The following is a 25591-nucleotide window of genomic DNA, read 5'->3' on the forward strand; positions in this document are numbered from 1 at the left end:
CCGGGGCGGATGGAGCAGGGCAGCAAGGTGGGATCCCCTCCACGGGTAGGGGAGCTGTAGTCCCGGGGCCCAGGGTAATGTGAGAGGTTGCAGGGAGCAGTCTTTGGGAGTCAGGAAGTAGAACACTTACAGTTGGTAGTCGTGGTGCTGGATGAGGCTGTGCTCATGTGGAGGGTCAAGAATACACAGTTTGTTTTGTCAACCAACTTGCCAAATGGCCGGTCACCTTTGGCGGGTGTCTTCGGGTCCCACACCCAGATGTACAGCCAGGGCCCTTCCTTCCACTCTCTCTGTCTGTCTCCCTCGTGTCTGGACTAGTCCGCTTGAACGGCCTCCGGACTGGGTCCCCTCTCCTGGCACCGGCAGGCTACAACCCTGTCCCGGTCGCCTCAGGTTCCCCGCAACCGGATCTCCATTGCCTGTGGCCCTCACTGCCACCTAGTCCGGTAGTCTGGGCTCCAACCCCCAACTACTACCTTCTCCAGGGAGCTCCAAGCTTCTCCCTGTCAGCGCTTCACTGACTACTGCACAACTGACCTAAACTCCTCTCGCCCCCTCCCTTTTTCCTGGGGAGGGGGCGAGTAGGGCCTGATTGGCTGGTGTACATCTGTGTGGGGATTGTGTAGCTGCCAGGAAAAATTAACTCTTTCTGTGACTACCTGGTTTTGCCAGGGCGTCACAGTTGCGTCAAATAATTTCACTTACAGTACAGAGTGTATCAATGGTGGTACTCATGGCGCAGTCACTTTTCCAAAGTGTTGCAGGATCCATTTCTCAACATGACAATGAAAGGCCACATGTTGCTTATGCTACTGTGAGCAGTTATAAAGGGGTTGTGCAGGCTTGGGGTCACTCTATGGCTGCAGACTTTCTGAATCCCCACAGTACATGCTGCCAGAATTCTCCTGTGCTGGGAGCAGGTGGTTATGTGACCGCAAGTATGCAATTTGCATATTTCTGGCAACGTTTTGACTAGACTTGTCTGGCCTTGCTCAATTAACTTGTATTGAGTGAGGCTGGTCATGTCTAGTTGGCATGTGAAAGCATGTAGGCAACTCACATCATTGCGGTCACACAAGCCCACCTACTTCTGACACTGTAAGAATTCAACAGTCTGCAGCCACATAGCCTGGACAAGCCCTTTGATGTCTTAACATACTACCATGGCCTGCAGAATCTATGGCCTTGTGTCACAAGCACACCTGGGATGACAGGAGCTGACAGCAGAAGATCTTCATGATTTTCTCTGGCGCACTTGGTGGTAATTGGCTGGTCCTCGCGGCAACGTCATTTTTTTACTGGTAAGGCCATGTTTTTACTGCGCATGTGCAGTAAATACTTTGCAAGAAATGGGAAAAAAGATGGACAGGCTTTTAACATGTGGAGTCTATGGGCAACAGATCCGTTAACAGATTGCTATTTACTGTCCATTTGTAACGGATCCATTAAGAAAACAATGGATCCATTACAAATGCAAGTACAATGGATGGCTAAATAGCAATATGTTAACGGATTCATTGTCCATAGACTCCCATGTTAAAAATACAAATCTGGCAGAAATCAGTTTCCCAACGGATCCGTTCTAATGGATGACTACAGGACATGTGAATTTAGCCTTAGAAACCTCTAAGAAGAAAGCTTTTCTCCTTGCAGAGACTGACAAACCAATAGGGTTGCCAGTGAAGAGTCTTATATAGCTGCAAGGCTCCTCTGAGAAATATTCAAATAGTCTCTTCAGGGAGGAAGGAGACGAACTCTAGTACCACCTATTGGAAGTAGCAATCCTAAAAGTCAAAAGTGACCCTTTAACATGCCTTGTCATGACTACGGATTTATGCCAGATCAGAACCTCAATTTGCATACTCTTTGTTTCAGGGTGATTGCCCCTTGTCAGTGCAAAGTATGAGATCTGATCTGGTTGTATGAGAAGCTATAGTGGGGTCTAAGGGGAAAACTTTTCTCCTTGCGGACACTGACAAACCAGTAGAGCTGCCAGTGAAGAGTCTTATAGCTGCAATGCTCCTCTGGGAAATATTGAAATTGTCTTTTCAGGGACGAAGAAGACCAACTCTAGTGTCACCTATTGGAGCTAGCAGTCAGCTGAATTATAGTTTGGCCAATAGCTCTCTTTCCAAACTCTCCCATACACAGGAGCACGCGTCTTGACCAAGCGTTCCTGTGTTTTGTATAAGAAAGCTGCTGCCACTGTCATATGGCAGTGGCTTATCTCCCTGACAAACAAAAGCAATTTCAAACTCACAATCCCTTTGTTCTATACAAAATCTGTCAGTCAAGAGACCCCAATGCACATTAGATTATTGGCTGATCCCAACCAAATCTTGGCGGATTCTGCCGATCTTTGTCTGTGTATGGGGACTCTAGGAATAAACCATGAATTTACAAAGCCGAAAACGCAATGTCCAAAAATACACAATACCAAATATGCAAAAAATGATTTCACTGCAAGACATTAACAAAGCAAATGATGATACAAAGAGGTCACATATAGATAAAAATAGGAACGGGAATGATGCTATACATAATATCACAGGAACATTATATAAAGAGCGAGTGAATATATTTCAGGCATCATTGCAAATTTACAAAATATTGCTACTGTAGGTTCACTGTTGTAAATGTCATAACATGTAGTAAAAACTTAAGAATTAGTTAAACAAGTGCTATGAGTGGACTAATAACCAATAATAGAATGTGTAACAATTGACATTTCTATTCCATTTAGAATCCAAGAGATTTGAGGTAAAGCTCACTGCCCCAGACGAGGTTCACCTGACTGATAAATCCTTTCACGTGGAAGTTTGCGCCAGGTAAGAATCCAATAGCATTACAGCATTACTCCCAAACCCCCATAATAACCAATATGGTCACTAGTAGATGTAACGGGTCCAGCAATGAGAGCATTGGTATAGAGTCAGCCAGAACGGAGGGCTGATTTTTAGATACTAGTTTAATTATTTTTGTGAACACATTATACTGGATTTGGATCATGTCACAATATAAGCTTCATACATTATTGCAAAAATCTCTTAGACCTGGTGAGGTTGGTGGACTTCCTATGAAAAATAATTTCAGAATGGCTGTATAGCTCTAATACTACAATGGACATTAATCCAGCTAAGGAGTGAGGAAACTATTCTTAAGTCCAAGTTTATTCAGTTTCCGCAAACCCGGTCTGGCTGACAGCTACAGCCTGTACTGAGCAATGAGAGATCGCAGCACCAGCAGGGAGTGATGAATCGGATGAGCTGTCAATCAAGCTAAGTGGGTGGAGATTATATTTAAAATGTATGAAGTTATTACCGTATATAGCTATTATAATCCTTGGATTCTCAAGGTAAGTACACCAACCCCATCAGGTCTGGGAGATCTATTTAACATTGTATGTAGTTTGTATTGCTGACAGATCTGCTTTTATTTTACAAGTAACTAGTTTCAGAGTGAGTTTATAATGACATGGATTTTTCATATAAGCCCACCTGCCTCATCAAATGTATGTTTGAAGCACAACTGTGTGTGTGTGTGTGTGTGTGTGTGTGTAGCATTGCTGTGTGAATGTATACAGCATACTTGTGTGCATATATGCAGCAAAGCTGAGTACTGCACATGTATTTGAATATGTGCAGCAATGATTTCTGAATATATTTACATATGTATGTAGCACAGTTTTATGTGCAGCACTCCTGTGTTAGTGAATGTGTATATGTATGCAGCAAAGCTGAGTATCTGTATGCATGTGTGTGCAACAGAGACACGTGAGTGTTTGTGAATGTATACAGTATAGCTGTAAGTGTATGTACGCAGCAGAGCTACTGTATGTGTGTGTGTAGTTGTTTTGTGAGTGTATGTTTACAGCAGAGATGTGTGTGTGTGTGTGTGTGTGTATGTGCAACAATGCTGTGGGAGTGTGGGTACGTATCCAGCACAGATGTGTGCCCATCAGTAGAGATGAGCAGACTCGAGGTTTGGTGTTCATACCAAACACAGACTTTTAAAATAAAAAAACAGAGTTCGAGTTCGGAGTCTGGATGCTTTACGTATGAACACCACTTGTGCGAGCATCACTGTCAGGGGCGTAACGACCGCGGTCGCAGCGGTCGCCACTGCGACCGGGCCCGCAGGGTTTTAGGGGCCCGGCAGCCGCTCTGCACAGCCGGCTCCTCTCTGTAACAGAGGAGATGCGCTGTGTAGTGGCCGACTACGCGACCGCCAGGGGTCCGGCCTGTGAGTCAGGGGGCCCGGTGTCAGCAGGGGGCAGAGGGGCCCCCTGACCTGGAGAGACCCACCAGGCGTTTCTGAGCTGCGGCAGAGCAGAAGCGCTCCTGCACAGCAGACGAAATCCATCCTTCCAGGACCTGCGATGATGTCATGCCCATGTGAGTGTGTGGGAGGAGACACAGGATGCCGGGCAGAAAGCATCAGAAGATACGGATTCCTGAAGGAGACATGGACACATGATGACTGGTAATGAGAAAAGAGGGGGCACGAGGGGGAGGGGAGTGCAGGGTGAGTGGCATATGAGGGCTGCAGACTGTGACAGAAGGATGTGAAGGGGTGCAGAGTGTTTGAGAGGGGTAAGTTGGGGTACAGGCAGGGTGAGATATGTGGGGCAGGGTGTGTGACATATGGGGGTGTAGTGTGTGTGCTATGGGGGGTGCAGGCTGTATGGGGAGCAGTGTGTGTGACATATGGGGGCAGGGTCATAACTACCGTGGTTGCAGGGGTCAAAAGGAGAAGAGAGGTACTTGTTTTTTTATTTTGCTGGCTCCATGACACATGGAGGCCTGGAGGGGCCTTGCTGCATGACACATGGAGGCCTGGAGGGGCCTTGCTGCATGACACATGGAGGCCTGGAGGGGCCTTGCTGCATGACACATGGAGGCCTGGAGGGGCCTTGCTGCATGACACATGGAGGCCTGGAGGGGCCTGGCTGCATGACATGGAGGCCTGGAGGGTCCTGGCTGCATGACATGGAGGCCTGGGGGCCTGGCTGCATGACACATGGAGGGCCTGGGGTGGCTGGCTGCATGACACATGGAGGCCCTGGGGTGGCTGGCTGCATGACACATGGAGGCCTGGAGGGGCCTGGCTGCATGACACATGGAGGCCTGGAGGGGCCTGGCTGCATGACACATGGAGGCCTGGAGGGGCCTGGCTGCATGACACATGGAGGCCTGGAGGGGCCTGGCTGCATGACACATGGAGGCCTGGAGGGGCCTGGCTGCATTACACATGGATGCCTGGAGGGTCCTGGCTGCATGACATGGAGGCCTGAGGGCCTGGCTGCATGACACATGGAGGTCTATGGGACTGCATAAAAAACATGAAGGACACCTTATACATGGACTAGGGGTACATTATACATGGAGGAGTATGGGGCTGCATAATACAATATGAAAATTGATGGGGCTGGATTATAATACATATAGGACTATGGGGGCTGCATTATAATATATGGAGGACTATGGAGGCTACCTTATACATGGACTATGGAAGTGCATTATAAAACATGGAGGACTATGTGGTGCAGTATAATATATGGAGAACTATGGGGTGAATTTTAATACATGGAGAACTATGGGAAATGCATTATAATTGAAGGCTACTTTATACATGGAGGATTATGGGGGTGCATTATAATATATGGAGGGCTATGTATCTGCATTCTAATATATGAAGGGTTATGTGAGACCCTTTATACAATTATTTGGAAGGCTATGTGGGGGCTGTTATAGTATTTTGAGAACTTTATACAGGGGGGACAAAGATACAAGTATGGGATGGAAATGTTTTGTGCTGAGGGAAAAAGGCTCTTTCCCTCAGCAGCCAACTTTCCCATGCTCTGCTATACATCTCTCAGCACCCAGCTTTCCCATGTTCTGATATACATCTCTCAGCACCCAGCTTTCCCATGTTCTGATATACATCTCTCAGCACCCAGCTTTCTCATGCTCTGATATGGGAAAGCTGGGTGCTGAGGAGAAGATAAATATCAGAACATAGGAAAGCTGGGTGCTGATAGAGGGATTTCAGGGTGCTGTGGGTGAGAGCCAAGTGTCAGCGTCATTATCCTGTACCCCGAGTGTCAGTGTCATTATCCCTTACCCCATACCTCCCAACCGTCCCGGATACAGCGGGACTTTCACGCTTTACGTTGTTTGTCCCGTTGCCACGATCGGGACGGCCGGCTCCCGGGCTCCGCCCACCCACTCTCTCTCCGCCTCCCTGCTTTTCCCTCCTACCATCCCAGTAGACGTGGCATAACAGAGAGGAGCGCTGCCTGTGCTGCTGCTGGTACAGTAAAATCTCCCCAGCGCTGATTTCCCTCCCTCCCCCCCCCCTCACCCCCGGCCGGAGCCTCTCTGTGCGGTCGGCCGGCCGCCTGTCTGTGCGGTCGGCCGGCCGCCTTTCTGTGCGGGCGCCCCCCCGGCCGCCTGTCTGTGCGGGCGCCCCCCGGCTGCCTGTCTGTGTGGGCGCCCCCCGGCCGCCTGTCTGTGCGGGCGCCCCCCTGCCGCCTGTCTGTGAAGGCGACCGGCCACCTCACTGTGTGGGCGACCGGCCGCCTCACTGTGGCTCCCTGCGTGTCCATGCTGGAGGCCCGCCGGCTGCCTGCGTGTCCATGCTGGAGGCCCGCCGGCTGCCTGCGTGTCCATGCTGGAGGCCCGCCGGCTGCCTGCGTGTCCATGCTGGAGGCCCGCCGGCTGCCTGCGTGTCCATGCTGGAGGCCCGCCGGCTGCCTGCGTGTCCATGCTGGAGGCCCGCCGGCTGCCTGCGTGTCCATGCTGGAGGCCCGCCGGCTGCCTGCGTGTCCATGCTGGAGGCCCGCCGGCTGCCTGCGTGTCCATGCTGGAGGCCCGCCGGCTGCCTGCGTGTCCATGCTGGAGGCCCGCCGGCTGCCTGCGTGTCCATGCTGGAGGCCCGCCGGCTGCCTGCGTGTCCATGCTGGAGGCCCGCCGGCTGCCTGCGTGTCCATGCTGGAGGCCCGCCGGCTGCCTGCGTGTCCATGCTGGAGGCCCGCCGGCTGCCTGCGTGTCCATGCTGGAGGCCCGCCGGCTGCCTGCGTGTCCATGCTGGAGGCCCGCCGGCTGCCTGCGTGTCCATGCTGGAGGCCCGCCGGCTGCCTGCGTGTCCATGCTGGAGGCCCGCCGGCTGCCTGCGTGTCCATGCTGGAGGCCCGCCGGCTGCCTGCGTGTCCATGCTGGAGGCCCGCCGGCTGCCTGCGTGTCCATGCTGGAGGCCCGCCGGCTGCCTGCGTGTCCATGCTGGAGGCCCGCCGGCTGCCTGCGTGTCCATGCTGGAGGCCCGCCGGCTGCCTGCGTGTCCATGCTGGAGGCCCGCCGGCTGCCTGCGTGTCCATGCTGGAGGCCCGCCGGCTGCCTGCGTGTCCATGCTGGAGGCCCGCCGGCTGCCTGCGTGTCCATGCTGGAGGCCCGCCGGCTGCCTGCGTGTCCATGCTGGAGGCCCGCCGGCTGCCTGCGTGTCCATGCTGGAGGCCCGCCGGCTGCCTGCGTGTCCATGCTGGAGGCCCGCCGGCTGCCTGCGTGTCCATGCTGGAGGCCCGCCGGCTGCCTGCGTGTCCATGCTGGAGGCCCGCCGGCTGCCTGCGTGTCCATGCTGGAGGCCCGCCGGCTGCCTGCGTGTCCATGCTGGAGGCCCGCCGGCTGCCTGCGTGTCCATGCTGGAGGCCCGCCGGCTGCCTGCGTGTCCATGCTGGAGGCCCGCCGGCTGCCTGCGTGTCCATGCTGGAGGCCCGCCGGCTGCCTGCGTGTCCATGCTGGAGGCCCGCCGGCTGCCTGCGTGTCCATGCTGGAGGCCCGCCGGCTGCCTGCGTGTCCATGCTGGAGGCCCGCCGGCTGCCTGCGTGTCCATGCTGGAGGCCCGCCGGCTGCCTGCGTGTCCATGCTGGAGGCCCGCCGGCTGCCTGCGTGTCCATGCTGGAGGCCCGCCGGCTGCCTGCGTGTCCATGCTGGAGGCCCGCCGGCTGCCTGCGTGTCCATGCTGGAGGCCCGCCGGCTGCCTGCGTGTCCATGCTGGAGGCCCGCCGGCTGCCTGCGTGTCCATGCTGGAGGCCCGCCGGCTGCCTGCGTGTCCATGCTGGAGGCCCGCCGGCTGCCTGCGTGTCCATGCTGGAGGCCCGCCGGCTGCCTGCGTGTCCATGCTGGAGGCCCGCCGGCTGCCTGCGTGTCCATGCTGGAGGCCCGCCGGCTGCCTGCGTGTCCATGCTGGAGGCCCGCCGGCTGCCTGCGTGTCCATGCTGGAGGCCCGCCGGCTGCCTGCGTGTCCATGCTGGAGGCCCGCCGGCTGCCTGCGTGTCCATGCTGGAGGCCCGCCGGCTGCCTGCGTGTCCATGCTGGAGGCCCGCCGGCTGCCTGCGTGTCCATGCTGGAGGCCCGCCGGCTGCCTGCGTGTCCATGCTGGAGGCCCGCCGGCTGCCTGCGTGTCCATGCTGGAGGCCCGCCGGCTGCCTGCGTGTCCATGCTGGAGGCCCGCCGGCTGCCTGCGTGTCCATGCTGGAGGCCCGCCGGCTGCCTGCGTGTCCATGCTGGAGGCCCGCCGGCTGCCTGCGTGTCCATGCTGGAGGCCCGCCGGCTGCCTGCGTGTCCATGCTGGAGGCCCGCCGGCTGCCTGCGTGTCCATGCTGGAGGCCCGCCGGCTGCCTGCGTGTCCATGCTGGAGGCCCGCCGGCTGCCTGCGTGTCCATGCTGGAGGCCCGCCGGCTGCCTGCGTGTCCATGCTGGAGGCCCGCCGGCTGCCTGCGTGTCCATGCTGGAGGCCCGCCGGCTGCCTGCGTGTCCATGCTGGAGGCCCGCCGGCTGCCTGCGTGTCCATGCTGGAGGCCCGCCGGCTGCCTGCGTGTCCATGCTGGAGGCCCGCCGGCTGCCTGCGTGTCCATGCTGGAGGCCCGCCGGCTGCCTGCGTGTCCATGCTGGAGGCCCGCCGGCTGCCTGCGTGTCCATGCTGGAGGCCCGCCGGCTGCCTGCGTGTCCATGCTGGAGGCCCGCCGGCTGCCTGCGTGTCCATGCTGGAGGCCCGCCGGCTGCCTGCGTGTCCATGCTGGAGGCCCGCCGGCTGCCTGCGTGTCCATGCTGGAGGCCCGCCGGCTGCCTGCGTGTCCATGCTGGAGGCCCGCCGGCTGCCTGCGTGTCCATGCTGGAGGCCCGCCGGCTGCCTGCGTGTCCATGCTGGAGGCCCGCCGGCTGCCTGCGTGTCCATGCTGGAGGCCCGCCGGCTGCCTGCGTGTCCATGCTGGAGGCCCGCCGGCTGCCTGCGTGTCCATGCTGGAGGCCCGCCGGCTGCCTGCGTGTCCATGCTGGAGGCCCGCCGGCTGCCTGCGTGTCCATGCTGGAGGCCCGCCGGCTGCCTGCGTGTCCATGCTGGAGGCCCGCCGGCTGCCTGCGTGTCCATGCTGGAGGCCCGCCGGCTGCCTGCGTGTCCATGCTGGAGGCCCGCCGGCTGCCTGCGTGTCCATGCTGGAGGCCCGCCGGCTGCCTGCGTGTCCATGCTGGAGGCCCGCCGGCTGCCTGCGTGTCCATGCTGGAGGCCCGCCGGCTGCCTGCGTGTCCATGCTGGAGGCCCGCCGGCTGCCTGCGTGTCCATGCTGGAGGGCCCGCCGGCTGCCTGCGTGTCCATGCTGGAGGCCCGCCGGCTGCCTGCGTGTCCATGCTGGAGGCCCGCCGGCTGCCTGCGTGTCCATGCTGGTAGCCCGCCGGCTGCCTGCGTGTCCATGCTGGAGGCCCGCCGGCTGCCTGCGTGTCCATGCTGAATGGGTGTGGATGGGGAGTGGATATGGGCGTGACTGTGAAATGGGTGTGGTTAGGGGGCATGGCCTAAAAATTTGCCGCGGCGCGCTACGCGCGCCGCAAACTTTGTCCTTCATTTCCTTCTTTAAAAGTTGGGAGGTATGCCTTACCCCAAGTGTCTGTGTATGTGGAGGGGGGGCCCAGGTCTAAACTTTGCACCGGGGCCCATCCAACTCTAGTTACGCCACTGATCACTGTCCTTTGTACACTCGGTGCTCAGCCCAGTGGGAGACGCTTGCAATGTTTGAATGGCTCTAACTGGGGGTAACAACAGCATGATCGGATGTAGTGTCCACCAAAAAAATAAATAAATAAATAAATAAATAAAGGAAAAACCTCAACCTCCTTCCCCGGAAGTGCTCGGTTTATGGCTGGCTGTGGGCGGAGACCCGAACTGCCCAATTAGTGACTTCCACTGGGTGTTGAGGTCAAGTCCAAGTCCAAAAACAAACTTTATCTAAAGTCGGGCTTCACCTGCCGAAACGAACTTTCACGGGTTTGCTCATCTATGACCATGGGGAAAGTATGTGTGTATATGTATGTAGCAAAGCAGAGCTGTGTGTATACAATAGTGTATGTGTGGAGCAGTGCTATTGCAGTGTGTGTATGTATCCAGTAGAGCTGTGTGTGTGTGCAGCAATGCTGGGCAAATGTTTGATGTATGCAGCAGAACTGTGTGTAGGTATGCAGCACAGCTGTGCAAATGTTTGATGCAGATAAGAAATCTGTGGAGAGAAAAGCGCATATAGGGTCTTACCCCAGTATATAAGGGGTGGGAGGAGGGTGAAACTACTCACCAGATGTCGTTGTGAGAGTCACAACAACTGTATTCGCATGTAGAATCTGATCCAAGGCTGCAGCCACCCAATTGGCAGATAACAGAGAGCAAAAGAGAAGGGTGTTTGATACTGCGCCAAAGGATCACAGGAACAGATGTTTAGATTAATGCATCTTTATTTCATCCAGGTCCAGATCCTGATCCAGGATCCAGACCTGGATGAAATAAAGATGCATTAATCTAAACATCTGTTCCTGTGATCCTTTGGCGCAGTATCAAACACCCTTCTCTTTTGCTCTCTGTCAAATGTTTGATGCAGCAGAGCTACAGTATATGTAGTTATTCAGCAGAACTGTTGGCATGTTTCATTTATGCAGCAGAGCTGTGTGTATGTATGCAGCAGAGCTGTGCATATGTATGCAGCAGAGCTGTGCAAATGTTTATCTATGTTAAGTGATGATCGAGTGCCCACCGCTATGCAAAGCAAGTCACGTGATCAGACGGCTTGACGGATAAACCAGAGTGAATATATGTTTACAGGGGATTTCAAACACAAGCTGCCGGCAGCTGGAGTAAAGCTATGTGCCCACGCATCGTTTTTATGTGCATAAAAAAGCATGTTTTGGCAAGAAAAAAGCTGCTGAAAAAATGTGCTTTTTTTCATGCTTTTTTGTGTTTTTTTTTTTACATAGTTACATAGTTACATAGTTACTTAGGTTGAAAAAAGACCTAGGTCCATATAGTTCAACCTTCCTCCACCAGTTCTACATTTAGTCACTAAGTCATTTATAACCAACAATGTTTTGTGTACTGAGGAAATCATCCAGCCCTTTTTTAAAAGCTGTTATAGTATCTGCCATTACTACCTCTTGTGGTAGGGCATTCCACAGTCTGACTGCTCTAACTGTAAAGAACCCTTTCCTATTTAGCTGTTGTTTTGTCATGGCAATCGCAGGGGTTCAGCTGCTGTACCCCCGCGTACCCCCGCGATTGCCGCCGGGTCCTCAGTTGATGTTACAGCTTGTACCCGGCTGTCATTACTCAGAGTGGTGCCCGTGACACTCCCGGCAGTTTAACCCCCTGAATGCTGCGATGAATGTGATTGCAGGATTCAGGAAGCAGGGAGAGGAATCACTTACCTCTCCCTGGCGATCGGGTCCCTGTTATATGATGGTAACCCTGGGTCATCACCATGATGTCCCCAGGTTACTGAGGTACGGATTGCCTCACAGACCAAGGCACCTATGTCATCAGAGTTACCTCCAGCAAGGTCCCACGGTAAAGTCTGTGAGGCCCAGGTGCAGAGAACCCTGATGACATCACAAGGTGAAACAATTTTATGCCGTCAGATCTGCAGGAAATCCCGGTGATATGCCGGCATGAACTCTATTTACCTTGATTACTCAGGTTACCTGCGGTCACAGGTGAACATCCAGCTGTGACCGCAACTAACCTGAGTGACGTCACCGCTGATCGCGGCTCAATCTTTGCCTGAAGTTAGAGCTTTTGGTCATGTTTCATGATTGCACGCTGTAATTTCAGATGTAGCAGAGCTGAAACGTCGTGGGACCTTGTGTGGATTATGTCAGACCTTCAGGGGTGTTTTTGGGGTTAATAAAGTGGTAAAAGAGGGTTCTTCTTTTTTTTTTATTTCAAATAAAGATTTTTTTCCAGTGTTTTTGTTTATTTATTTTCACTTACAGATTAGGGATGAGGGTCTAATAGACCCTCGCCATTACTAATCTAGGGCTTAGTGGCAGCTGTGGACTGTTATTAACCCCTCATTACCTCAATTGCTACAGCACCAGTGCAATTGGGAAAAGCTGAGTAAAGTGCCAAGATTGTCACATCTAATGGATGCGGCAATTCTGGGCGGCTGCAGGCTTCTATTTTTAGGCTGGGTGCGGCCTAATAACCATAGGCCTCTCCCGTCTGAGAATACTAGCCCTCAGCTATTGGGCTTTATCATGTCTGGGTATCAAAATTAGGGGGGACCGCACGTTGTTGTTTTAAAATTATTTATTTAAATAATGAAAAATAAAAAAAAGCCACATGTGGTTCCTCTTATTTTGATACACAGCTGTAGAGCGGGTGTCGTGGGGGTGTCATTAGGAGGCCATCAGAGTTCATTGGGAACTCTGATGACGTCCTGGATGTCACTGCACACATACTGCTTGCTTGCTGAATACTCACCTGTCACCAGCGATGCTGCCTTTGGCGATGCTGTCTTCGGCAATTCTATCCCCAGTGATGATGTCTTTGGCGATGCTGTCCCCCGCGATGCTGTCCCCGATGCTGACCCCGATTCTGTCTCCGGCGATGCTCCTGCTTCCAGGTCCTGAGGTGAAGTGAATAACAATGAGTATAATTAGCAGGGGCCAGAGCCGAAGACAGCAGCGCTGGATACAGGTGAATATAGAAAATCTTTTTATTTCACAGACACGTGTTTTCTCCTGTATGTGTCACACTGATGTTACATGTGTGCCTCACATTAGCAGGTGATTATAAGTTGAAACAAAAAGGAAGAATCCAGCAACCGCCAAAATAAAAATTAAGACATCACTTTTAATGAAAAAATCTTAAAAAAAAATCCATGTTACAGCATAAGTAGACGAGGTGTATGTCTACGCATTTCAGGCAGATCTTTTGCCCTTAATCATGATTGGTCATGATTAAGGGCAAGAGATTTGCCTGAAACGCGTAGACATACAACTAGTCTACTTATGCTGTAACATGGATTTTTTCATTAAAAGTCATGTTTTAATTTTTATTTTGGGTGTTGCTGGATTCTTCCTTTTTGTTTCATTGTCTACACCTGGTTACCGGTCCAGGATTTTCGGGCACTGCAACTTCTCATTACGTCTGGTGAGCTGTTCACTTGCTTCCTTGACTGTATATTAGTGCCCAGGCCGATCTGTATAACATAAAATACACTTTAATTATACTCACCTAGGGAGTGGTATGACCCGAAGGGTGTCATTGCTCTCTGTCCAGTGCCTCCTCTTTTCTTGCAATCGCCATCCTCCTTCTACCCAGCCCCTTGTGGATGACGCGTCCCATGTCATCCACACAGTATCCTCCATTGTACTCTTGCATACATGCACTTCTCCCTGCCATGCTGAGGGCAGAGCAAAGTACTGTAATGGTCAGGAGCAGGGAAAGGTAAAAAAAAACACCTGTGCATGCGCTCTACAATACTTTGCTCTGTTCTTGGCAGGGCAGATCAAAATGTGAGTGCTCCGGAGGGCATTGGAGGCCTCTGTGTGGATGATGTAGGACACGTCATCCACATGAAGCAGGGAAAGGGGACGGCAATCACAGGAAGAGAGGAGGCGCTGGATTAAGACTAGCAAAACCCATCAAATCCGACCACCCCAGCATGCTCTAAGATTCTGAAACAAAGCGTCATTAGACAGGGAGCAAGGAAGAAAAAAAATCAATAGTGGTTAGATACTGTAGTGAGGAAGGATAAGGAATTTTTAATGCAGCCATATTAGAAATCAGTTTAGGGGCAATAAATATATAGGGATTTAGTCTGACATTTCTTAAGCCTTTGGAACACCCTTTTAACAGTAGACAGTGAGTTTTCAGTGAGTATTAGGCCGGGGTCACACGGTGTATAGCATCCGATGCGAGAGCTAATGACACTCGGCTCAAATGCTGCTGTGAACTGGATCCGAGTGTCATTCACTGTGATCTGATTCTCTTGCATGCGAGAATTGGAGCACAAGTGAGAAGTTAATTTCTCCATCTTCTCTATTGTCTGTTCAGTGTATTTTGGACTGCACTCGGATGTCATCCAAATGCAGCTCGATGTTTTACACGCCCCCATAGACTTGTATGGGTGAGCCTGATCCAAGACTCATAGATCATTTCAGCAGGCTGCAATTTTTTTTGCTCAAGGCAAATCGGCATAAGAAAAAAATCGCAGATCTGGCCTGCATCATTGACCAACATTGGTCTGAGTGCACCGATATAAACGCTAATGTGAGTGAGGCCTTAAGCCCGCTTTACACGCTGCAATGTATCTTACAATGTGTCGGCGGGGTCACGTCGTAAGTGACGCACATTGTAAGGTACATTGCAGTGTGTGACAGGTACGTGCGATTGCGATTGAACGGTAAAACGTTCATCGCAAACACATCGTACCTTTCTCTAGAATTGCACATCAGATTGTTCATCGTACCCGGGGTAGCACACATCGCAGCGTGTGACACCCCGGGTACGATGAACAGATCTCACCTGCGTCCTGCGGCTCCCGACCCACAATGCGGAAGGAAGGAGGTGGGCGGGATGTTTACGTCCCGCTCAGCTCCGCCCCTCCGCATCTATTAGCCGGCTGCTGCGTGACGTCGATGTGACGCCGGACGTCCCTCCCACTCCAGGAAGTGGATGTTCGTCGCCCACATCGAGGTCGTATGGAAGGTAAGTATGTGTGACGGGGGGTTACTCGTATGTGCGGCACGTTCAACAAATTGAACGTGCCTCACATACGATGGGGGCGTTGCAAATCGCATACGAAATCGTATGCAAAATTGCAACATGTGAAGCGAGCTTTACGCTGTTAAATTGGATTGAACATGCACAGAATAGTTGAACAATCTATGAGAAGACCTCCATATCTAAAACTGGTGATTTATTTCCAGGTATACTTATGGAAAGCCGGTAGAAGGGATAATCGATCTTTCGGTGTGTGTTGAATCATACAGTCATATGTGGGATTACCGAGAGGAGTCTGAACATGACAGCAGTGAAGACACACATTGTTTCTCTCTGAAGGGACAGAAGGTGCGGAAATTTTGTTACAAACACCAAATTTGTTTGTTATTTTTTATGTTCCTTAAAGAGAATACTTCATTATGGTAAGACCTGTTGTTTAATGAAGATGTTTTTTCTTTAATCGACTGTATGTTTTTTCATCATCTATAGTTTAAAAACTCAGAAATCTTGCAATTTTTAATCTGATCACTTAGGGGCCCTTTTCACACTACGACATCGCAAGCCGATGCTGCGATGCCGTGCGCGATAGTCCCCGCCCCCGTCGCAGCTGCGATATCATGGTGATAGCTGGTGTAGCGAACATTATCGCTACGCCAGCTTCACATGCACTCACCTGCCCTGCGACATCGCTCTGGCCAGCGACCCGCCTCCTTATTAAGGGGGCGGGTCGTGCGGCGTCATAGCGATGTCACACGGCAGGCGACCAATAGAAGCGGAGGGGCGGAGATGAGCGGGACGTAAACACCTCCTTCCTTCCGCATAGCCGGCGTGAGACGCGGTGATGCAGGTAGGAGATGTTCCTCGCTCCTGCGGCTTCTCACACAGCGATGTGTGCTGTCACAGGAACGAGGAACAACATCGTACCTGTCGCTGCTGCCAAATAATGGAAATTCCGAACCCTACACCGATGATACGATAACGTTTTGCGCTTGTTAATCGTATCAAAAAGGATTTACACACTACGATATCGACTGCGACGCCGGATGTGCGTTACTTTCGATTTGACCCCACCGATATCGCACATGTCATAGTGTGCAAAGCCCGCCTAAGTCAAAAACAAAACTCATACTATCTGTTCACTTCCGGAGCCACATAGATATAGTCGGTTATAGTCTTGTTCTGATTCATTGACTTTTACAAGAGAGCTTTCTAGTAATGATGGGCAAATCGAACTGTAAAGTTCGGGGTCCGTACCGGATACCTACTGTCCGTGCAAGGACCCCCAACACGGACTTCTCATGGAAGTCCATGTTACTGTTCTGGTTCGTCCAACCACGTAATTAAAAAAAAAAAAAGAAAATACAGAATAAAGCAAGACCATTATACTTACCAACCTTCCCCGTGGTTGTAACACTACTTCCAGGTCTTTTCATTAACTCTCATACATAGTCACTGCTTCCCCCTCCCACCGTCAGTTCTGGTGTCTGTGATTGATGGCAGTCAGACTGCGTCCCCATCCTTTGTGACAGTGTCTATGATGGTTGGAATCACACACGTTGTCTGCTTCCCTATAGTGATGTAAAAAAATAAACAAATTGGCATAGGGTCCCCTCATATTGTGATAGCTAGCACATATAAAGTATACGTCTATAGGCTGCAGCCATCAGCCGTGCATTTATCTTGCCTGCTTATGAAAATAAGAGGGACCCTATGCGGCTTTTTTTAAATATTAAATAAATAATTTTAAAATTTGTGTTCGGTCCCTCCCACTTTTGATACCCAGCCAAGATGAAGACAACCAACGGCTGGGGGCTGGTATTCTCATGCTGGAGAAAACCATTGTTATTGCCCGCCCCCCAGACTAAAAATAGCAGCCTGCTGCTGCCCAGGATTGTCACATCCATTAGATATACGAAAAACTTGGCAGTTTACCCGGCTCATCCAGATTGCCATGGTGCAGTGGCAATCTGGGCACCAAAAGGGGTTAATTAAAGCTCAAAGCTGCCACTAAGCCCTAGATTAGTAATGGGAGGCGTCTATGAGACCCCTCCATGACTAATCCTGTAAGTGAAAAAAAATACACAAACACTGAAAAAATTCTTTATTTGAAATAAAATGCAAAAAAAGCGCTTTCTTCCTCCAATTTATTAACCCACCAAACACCCAAGTACAATGTAATCCACACAAGGTGCCACAAAGATCATGGCTCTGACTCATTGAACTCTGTGACCTCACATCAGGTGAACTCATTCAATTTAATGAGACCTGCGTCTCCTGGCATTTTGTTTTGCCAAGAGAGGCAGATTTGTTGCTGAAACTTGTACACGAAATTCCTGCACCAATACTGCATCTTATGATAAAAAAATTGCATCAAAATTGCCAGCAGATGCAAATTTGTTGCGATTTTTCACACATTTTTCCTTTGCAAATTTTAATTAATACTGCACGGAAAAACACAACCCAGCAAAGTCTATGAAAATCGTCACTTGTTGTACACACGCTGCTTCTTTTTTCCTTCCAGATTTTGTTGCTGAAAAAAGAAGCAGCATGTCAGTCGTTTCTGCATTTATTTCCTGCGTTTCTATAATCCCCTGCAATGCTTTATCACTACAGTAGATTATATCGCAGCACTTTGTCACACACCATGTATACAGCATGGTGTGCGAAGTGATCCGTAGCTCAGTAACATGGGGTTGCTATGGTGATGACCCAGGGTTGCCATAGCAGTGATTAGGTACCAATGATCGCACTACATGGACCCGATCGCCACGGAGAGGTAAGCGACTCCTCTCCTTGCCTTCTGAATGCTGCGATTGCACTGATCACAGCATTCAGAGGGTTAAACTACCAGAAGTTGCAGTAGAAATTGCAGAAACCTTTTACACCATGTAGACTGTAACAACAATGCCCCTGTGATATTCCCTGTCAATTAACATATATGAATGATTCCTTTGTAGGCTGACAGCAAAGGATGTTTCTCCAAAGACATTGAGCTCGGAAATATTAATTTCACAACTACAAGGTCCAATACATTTTTCCGAATCAAATCGAAACTGACAGAAGGCACCACAGGTAAGTGATAGGTGGGAAAAGGGGTGCAGCAGTGAGGACACTTTTAAGAACAAACATTCCTTCACATTAACGGCAGACCGTCACCCCCTAATGCTTTTAAATGAGCTACGCAGTGATATAGGGAAGTTAGCGCCTATAAAAATCATACTAACAACATACATGGTAGTTGAACATCGCCTAAGAATTTAACTTTAACGGTATGTGTCCACCATCGGGACATACTGTGTCTTGGACGCAGTGGGTCCTAACCTGCAGGGCCGTGAGTCTGCTCCGCAGGAGAATGCAGGAGACCGTAGTTGCTCGAGCTGCTCGTACCCACGATCAGCGTTCAGTGCGCTGCAGTCTGTTGCTCCTGTTCTCCCTACGGAGGACGCATGCGAATCTGCAGGAAACAATTGACATGCTGCGGCTTGCAAAGACGCACCTAAGGTCAGTGTTTGCTGTGGAAAAAACAAGCACAGTGGTCATGGTATAGAATTCCCATCCTCTATGCTTGTACTGTACAACGCAGCATTTTGGACGCAGTGAAGACACGCTACATCCAAAACGCTGCAAACACTGATCATGGGCACGTTCCCCATAGAGTGAGAGCTGCCTGAACTTTACCTGTGTGTGCGCACATGTACTGCCTAAGCCAGTCTGGCTTCTCCTGGCTACAACTCCCGATATATCAGTGTTGAAAACACTGCCCACAGAGGGAAGCCACCAGAGATGTGGGAACCTCTTTGGTAGAGGTTCGCCAATTTCACATACAGTATGAGCCTTAGCTTGTTTGATCAGGCTCTTCCCCCAAAAGTTGCTAATGTTCGTTTTCTGCCCCTGAACACTCGCCGCATTTTCAAAAATGATTTTTTAAAAGTGAAATGTTAGGGCAGGTGCTGCCGCCGGGGCTGCTAGACAGTTAGCTTAGTTAGGGGTTTAATGCTAGGTAGCTGAGCTAGATAGGAGAGCAATAGTTTAGAATAAGGACGTGAAGTGTAGGGAAATGTGTGTGTTACAAATCGTCAGATTTCATGATTGGTACTTGTAGTGCCTACTAAAAAGTTGTAAAGAGGTATTGCTACATATGTATTACTGCCTGCTCAAAAGTATGCAAATACCTTTATAGGTATTGGTAGTTAGCCTGCATGGCCTAAAGAGTTGCTAGGGAAGTATGTAAAAAGTGGTTCTTGTCAATTTGAATTGCCTGCTGAAAATTACACAAACACATTAATAGGTATTGGTAGTTAGCCTGCATGGCCTAAAAAGTTGCTAGGGAAGTATGTAAAAAGTGGTTCTTGGCAATTTTAATTGCCTGCTGAAAATTACACAAACACATTAATAGGTATTGGTTGTTAGCCTGCATGGCCTAAAAAGTTGCTAGGGAAGTATGTAAAAAGTGGTTCTTGGCAATTTTTAATTGCCTGCTGCAAATTAAGCAAACATACGTGAGATCTCATACTGTATATAGGGGCTATGTAAGGGCTTTTACTGCATATATGGGGTTATGTGATGACTCATACTGTATTTATGAGGCTATGTGAGGGCTCAGACTATATATAGAAGGTTATGTGAGGGGGTCATACTGTACATAGGGGGCTATTTGAGGGGTCATACTGTATCCGGTATGTGTAGAGGCCCATACTGTATATAGGGAGCTAAGTAAGGTCTCATAGTTTATACAGAGGGTTTGCATGTGGGCTCATACTGTGTATAGGGGATGTCTGCATAATTCTGCTCAATGTTAAGAGATACAATTAATATTAATATTTTTGACATTAATAGCTGTGTGTTGAGTTATTTAGAGGGCACCATATTTATCCTGTTATACAAGCTGCACACTGACTACTTTACATTGTATCAAAGTGTCATATCTTCAGTGTTGTCCCATGAAAAGATATAAAATATTTTGCTTATGTTTAGGACACTCTTTCCCTACAGTTCACATAGCTGATATCTGTGACCTAGGGATTCCTGTGAGCTTGGGTAGTAGGTTGTTGCTTCTGTCGGGGGGAGTTTTCATCTTTTTGTGCTCTCTGTATGTGTGGAACAGCGTCTGCATTCTGACCTTACTGATTGTGACCGCAATCTTAGGGGCAATAACTCGTTATGTTTTCTATATAAAAACTATAATCGAAAATTCCACTTGCCCCATCAGATCGAAAGGTGGAACAATTCTCCTTATGTTGTTTTTTTGACAGGACTAAGGGAAAACCAATGTACATAATAAATCGTAATCATAACTGATTCTGCCATAGACCTAAATAATAGTAGTGAATACATCCTCTGTTACTTGTTATAATATATAAACAAAGTTTGTTCTCCTTCCCTTCAAATATTGTATTTTTTGTTTTAGGTCATAGTGAACAGGCATCAACTACTGTGAACGGCATCAACATAAAATCAATTGAATTTAAGGAATGTAAAAGTGTGTATGTGAAAGGCTCGCCATATCATTGTAAGGTAAGATAAAAGCGAGAGAATCATTTTATAGTTTAAGAGAGTGAAAATGCTTTGTTTATTGAGGTTAGAATATGAAAGAACCAATCAAAATATGAGGTGATCACATTGAAGATTTGTGATCTTCGAATCCCCTAAAGATATCGGGCAGAAACAAGGCATCAGAATACGGCCACAACCGCACTGAAAATGAGCCGCTGCACCCCTCCTGTGAGCAGTGGAGCACTGTCAATCAAAACAAGGGACCGGCTTTAATATACAAATAGGAGAGAGTAACAGTGCACTAAAGTATAGGCCAGGCCAAGTTAGCCTTGTGAATAAAAGTAGATTTTTCAGCACATATTAAGTTCAATTATATGTCAGCTTTGACTTTTATAGGGGCTAATTCATAATATAAATATTCATGCAGTTTTAATTGTCATTTAGGTGCAGTCAGATTCCCTTTATACCTATTTTATGCCCAAAATCTATTAGGCTGCTTTCACACCTCCAGATTTTCCTGTGTGGCATAATCCAGCACTTTGCAGAAAAACGCAACCGTTTTTTTTTTGCCGCCGGTTGCGTTTTTTTGCATAGACTTACATTAGTGCCGTATTGTGCCACATGGGCTTGCGTTCCGTCTGGTTTTTGCAGCATGCGGCAGATTTAGCCGATGCGGTGGCCGGATGGAACGTTGCCCGGCACGTTTTTTTGTGCGGCAAAAAAAATCGCATTGCGCGTTCGCATCCGGCCGATGCGGCGCGATTTGCAATGCATGCCTATGGACACCGCATGCAGCGTCCTGCGGCAAAAACCGCATCCAGCCGCGGCATGCGGTTTTTTCCACTGCGCATGCTCAGTAGCCAGCCGCAAGCGGCAAAAAACGGACGGGCCGCATGGAAAAAACGTATGCAAAGGATGTGGTTTTGTCGCCGCATCCGTTGCATAGGTTTTAGAGCCGGGTTGGCTGGCTCTGCTCAAACCAGAGGTGTGAAAGCAGCCTTAGTACCTGCAGGCTGCATGAACAGCTCCAGATTGTCAGAATATGCTCCTATACCTTGGCATTTATGGTGACCGTTTATGATCCCATTAATCTGCTCACAGCTTCACGGAAGCTACACCAGGGTAATTTCGTGTGGCTTCCTTTTATCCAGAGGTGATTAAAGCTAAGGCTCTGGGGAAATACACTTGGGAATTGGAAAAGTGAGGATTAATAGGGGGACACCTATGAAGATAGTTCTTGGGCTTCTTGTCAGGAGAATATGATGACATGGGTTTTCTAAGCTGGTTCCTTTACTCATCCTCAGGTTCAATCCAAAAATGATAAGGGACAACCCAAAGTTAATGAAGACATTACCCTATATATAGTTGATGAAGAGTCTCATGATGTGACAAATATAAAACTGGTGACAGACGCCGATGGAATAGCAGAGGTCAAACTGAACACCGCAGAATGGCAATCGAACATACTTGTAAAGGTAAGTCGGAATGTCGTTACATCTAAGTATAGATCAGCTCTGGTAAGCATCCATAAGCATCCAAAATAGCTAGAAAAAAATTGTACAATCAGCATATTTCATGGATACTGAATTCTCATGTTTATACATGTAGTTTCCATACATTTTATAGGCTGTAAATATGTAAAAAAACTGAATTTTCAGCATTAAGAGGTCACATTTACTGAAATCAAAAGCTTTTCCAATTAAAAATATCTTAACAGGTCAAGTGTCATGTTAGCATAGGGACCCTACTTTGATATCACCGTCACAATTCTTGCAGCCATTGAACATGTGAGTTTTTGGATAGTTTTTGCTTGAATGTCTTTGCAGGATGTCATAATACCCTCCCAGAGCTGTTGTTTCGATGTGAACTGTCTCCCAGCCTCATAGATTTTTTAGTTTGTCAATATTCTAAAGGTTCTCAATAGGGTTGAGGTCAGGGAAGGCTGATAGCCATACCACGAGTCTCTCTGCTTTTATGCCCTTAGCAGCCAATAACCAGAGGCATTTTTTTCAGCATAAAATTATACATTGTCCTGCATGAAGATGATTTTGCTATGAATGGCACGTTCTTCTTTTTGTACCATGTCTGTCAGAAACGCTATATACAGGGTGGGCCATTTATATGGATACACCTAAATAAAAATGGAATGGTTGGTGATATCAATTTCCTGTTTGTGGCTCATTAGTATATGGGAGTGGGGAAACTTTTCAAGATGGATGGTTACCACGGCGGCCATTTTGAAGTCGGCGATTTTGGACCCAACTTTATTTTTTCCCATGGGAAGATGGTCATGTAACACATCAAACTTATTGAGAATTTTACAAGAAAAACAATGGTGTGATTTTTTTCATTAGTTATTTACACTTTTATGGCCACTTATGTACTAGCATTTCTTCTGCGGTGTTGCTATCAGTGTGTCAAGAGTGGGAGAAGAGGGTTGCATTGACAATCCAACACAATGGGTAGCATCTTGAACACATTTTATAAGTGGTCATAAAATTGTAAATAACTAATGAATGAATAATACCAAGCACAACATTGTTATTCTTGTGAAATTTTCAATAAGTTTGATCTGTTACATGACCCTCTTCCCATTGGAAAAAATGAAGTTGGATTCAAAATGGCCGACTTCAAAATGGCCGCCATGGTCACCATTCATCTTGAAAAGTTTCCCCCTCCCAGATACTAATGAGCCACAAACAGAAAGTTGATATCATTAACCATTCCCATTTTATTTAGGTGTATCCATATAAATGGCCCACCCTGAACTGTGCTGGTCATTTTCACACCTTCAAGAACTCTACAGGGTAATTCAAGTTCTCTGTTCTGGCCCAAAACACGAGTCTGCCACCTCCTTACTGGCATTGTAGCTTTATTGGGACATGGTAGCCATCCACCACTCATCCACTACTCCGTCCATTTGAACCATTTAGGGCTGCATGGCACTCATAAAATTAGTCTTCATGTATTTATGGCCCACAGCAACCATTTCTGTTTGTGAGCACTGTTTAGGGGTGGTTTATGCACAACAACAAGCCTAACGAGGATCCTACACTTTGAGCTTTGTGGAACTCCAGAGGCACCAGTAGCACAATGCCTGTTTGTTGCTTTGTACTGATATTTTAGCAGCAGCTTTCTTAATCTGATGAATTTGTCTAACAGAATCCTTCCTCATGATGCCTTTATCTGCACCAGCTCGTCTGTGCCATGCATCAGCCACAAATGTCTTCACAGTATGATGATTACACTTTAGTTTTCATGAAATACCCAACATTTTCATACCTTGTCCAAGGTATTGCACTATTTGATACTTTGAGACAACAGAGAGATCCTTTATCTTTCCCATATTGGTTGAAACATGTGGCCTGCGCAATAATGTGGAACATCCTTCCTACGTAGCTTTCCTTTCATTGGTTGAATTCAGTGATCCAAAAAGCCCTGTGTTGAGGAATAAAAAGAAATCAATTTTTAGGACACTTAGATCCAATCCAATAATATTATAATAATAATAATAATAATAATAATAATAATAATAATAATTGCATCATAATTTGGAACACGGTGTAGTTTGCAGGACATAAAGTAATATACAGTGATTAGAAAATTTAGATTAATTTTTATGCCTAATTTTCGCTTTATCCTCATGAATTGCCTTGGGATTGCTGATGAAATGCATAGGGAGATGTAGGGAATTAGAGAATTAATAGCAGCAACTTAGGGAATACGTTCCTGCCTGTGCGGTAGCCCCATTTAATTCCTTCATGACCTTCGACGTACCAGTTTCTCTAAGGTCATGTCGCTCCCTTTGATGCAGGCTAGCAAGCTTAGCACACACCTTTCTCTGCACATGTCATCTGATCTGATCAACCATCATGTGCCTGTAAGAGCAGTGGGCAATTCTCCGACCTGTCTACCGCTGTTAACTAGTTAAATTCTGCTGTCAATTTCTGACAGCGGGATTTAAAATGGGCAGGCGGGGAGCACGCCATTCCCCACCCCCATCAGTCGCCACATGACATGATTACTAGGCTCCGATGGCCTTTCATGCCAGCCAAGGGTCACCTGATGACCCTGGTCACTGTCATGGCAAATGTACTGTGAACGCTGGCTGCGTGCCAGCATCCATAGGAAGTCAGCATTTCTGCTGTATAGAGCGGTGCTGATGCTGCTCTGTACAGCACAAGCGATCAGAGAATCGCAGCTTCAAGTCCCCTAAGGAGACTAGTAAAAACAATAAAAAGCTAAAAATAAAATTAAGTTATGAAAAAATAGAAAAAACATAAAACTTCAAATCACCCCCTTTTGCCCATTGAAAATAAAACAATAAAAAAGACATATTTGGTATTGTTGCATTCAGAAACCTTCAATCTATTAAAATATAAAATATATTAATCCAATCACTAAACAGCGTAATGAAAAACAATTAAAAACGCCAGAATTTAGCTTTTTGACCTCCGCAACATTGCAAAAAAACGCAATAAGAGCCAATCAAAACATCATATCTACCCAACAAGGTTATTTGCAAAAAGCGTCAGCTCAGCGCTAAAATTAAGCTCTCATATAGCCCTGGATCCCCAAAAATGAGAATGTTAGGCTATGTGTCCACGGGACTCTGTACCCGTAGATTTTGCCGTGAAAAACCTGCGGATTTATCTGGATTTTCTAGATAAATCCGCAGGTTTCAGCAAGTACAGACACTCCCCATGTTATCCTATGGGACATGGGGAGTGCTGTGCTCATGCTGCGGTATGTGCGGCTGCAGAACATGCTGCAGATGTCCCACAGCCGCACATAACTGCATATCAATTATTCCTGAGGAAATACCTGCGGAAATCCCGGCCCTCCACTATGGAGATAGAGGCCGGGACTTGCGCAGGTAAGTCACATGAATGTCCGCAGGTTTTCCGCAGCTATTTCGCTGGATATGTATAGCTGCGGATTCCGGGGAGCTGCTGCGGGAAACCTGCGGACATACCTGCGGATATATCCGCAGGTGCGAGCTCCCGTGGGCACATAGCCTTACGGTTCTCGAAATACGGTGACAAAATTCCTTTTTTTTTCA

At 48.7% G+C, this 25591-nt stretch overlaps 1 protein-coding gene across 1 annotated transcript in view; it reads left to right on the top strand.

Annotated features, from left to right (window-relative positions):
- The window catches only part of LOC142312621 (alpha-2-macroglobulin-like protein 1), a 177227-nt gene that overhangs the window by 25584 nt on the left and 126052 nt on the right, over positions 1-25591 (top strand). Inside the window, exons 8-12 of the mRNA XM_075351616.1 lie at positions 2744-2828; positions 15243-15384; positions 17994-18108; positions 20444-20550; positions 21834-22004. Coding sequence (XP_075207731.1) covers positions 2744-2828; positions 15243-15384; positions 17994-18108; positions 20444-20550; positions 21834-22004 — 620 coding nt within the window. The remainder of the gene's footprint in view (positions 1-2743; positions 2829-15242; positions 15385-17993; positions 18109-20443; positions 20551-21833; positions 22005-25591) is intronic.

This window comes from Anomaloglossus baeobatrachus, chromosome 5, assembly GCF_048569485.1.
Source record: "Anomaloglossus baeobatrachus isolate aAnoBae1 chromosome 5, aAnoBae1.hap1, whole genome shotgun sequence".
Taxonomy (NCBI): domain Eukaryota; kingdom Metazoa; phylum Chordata; class Amphibia; order Anura; family Aromobatidae; genus Anomaloglossus; species Anomaloglossus baeobatrachus.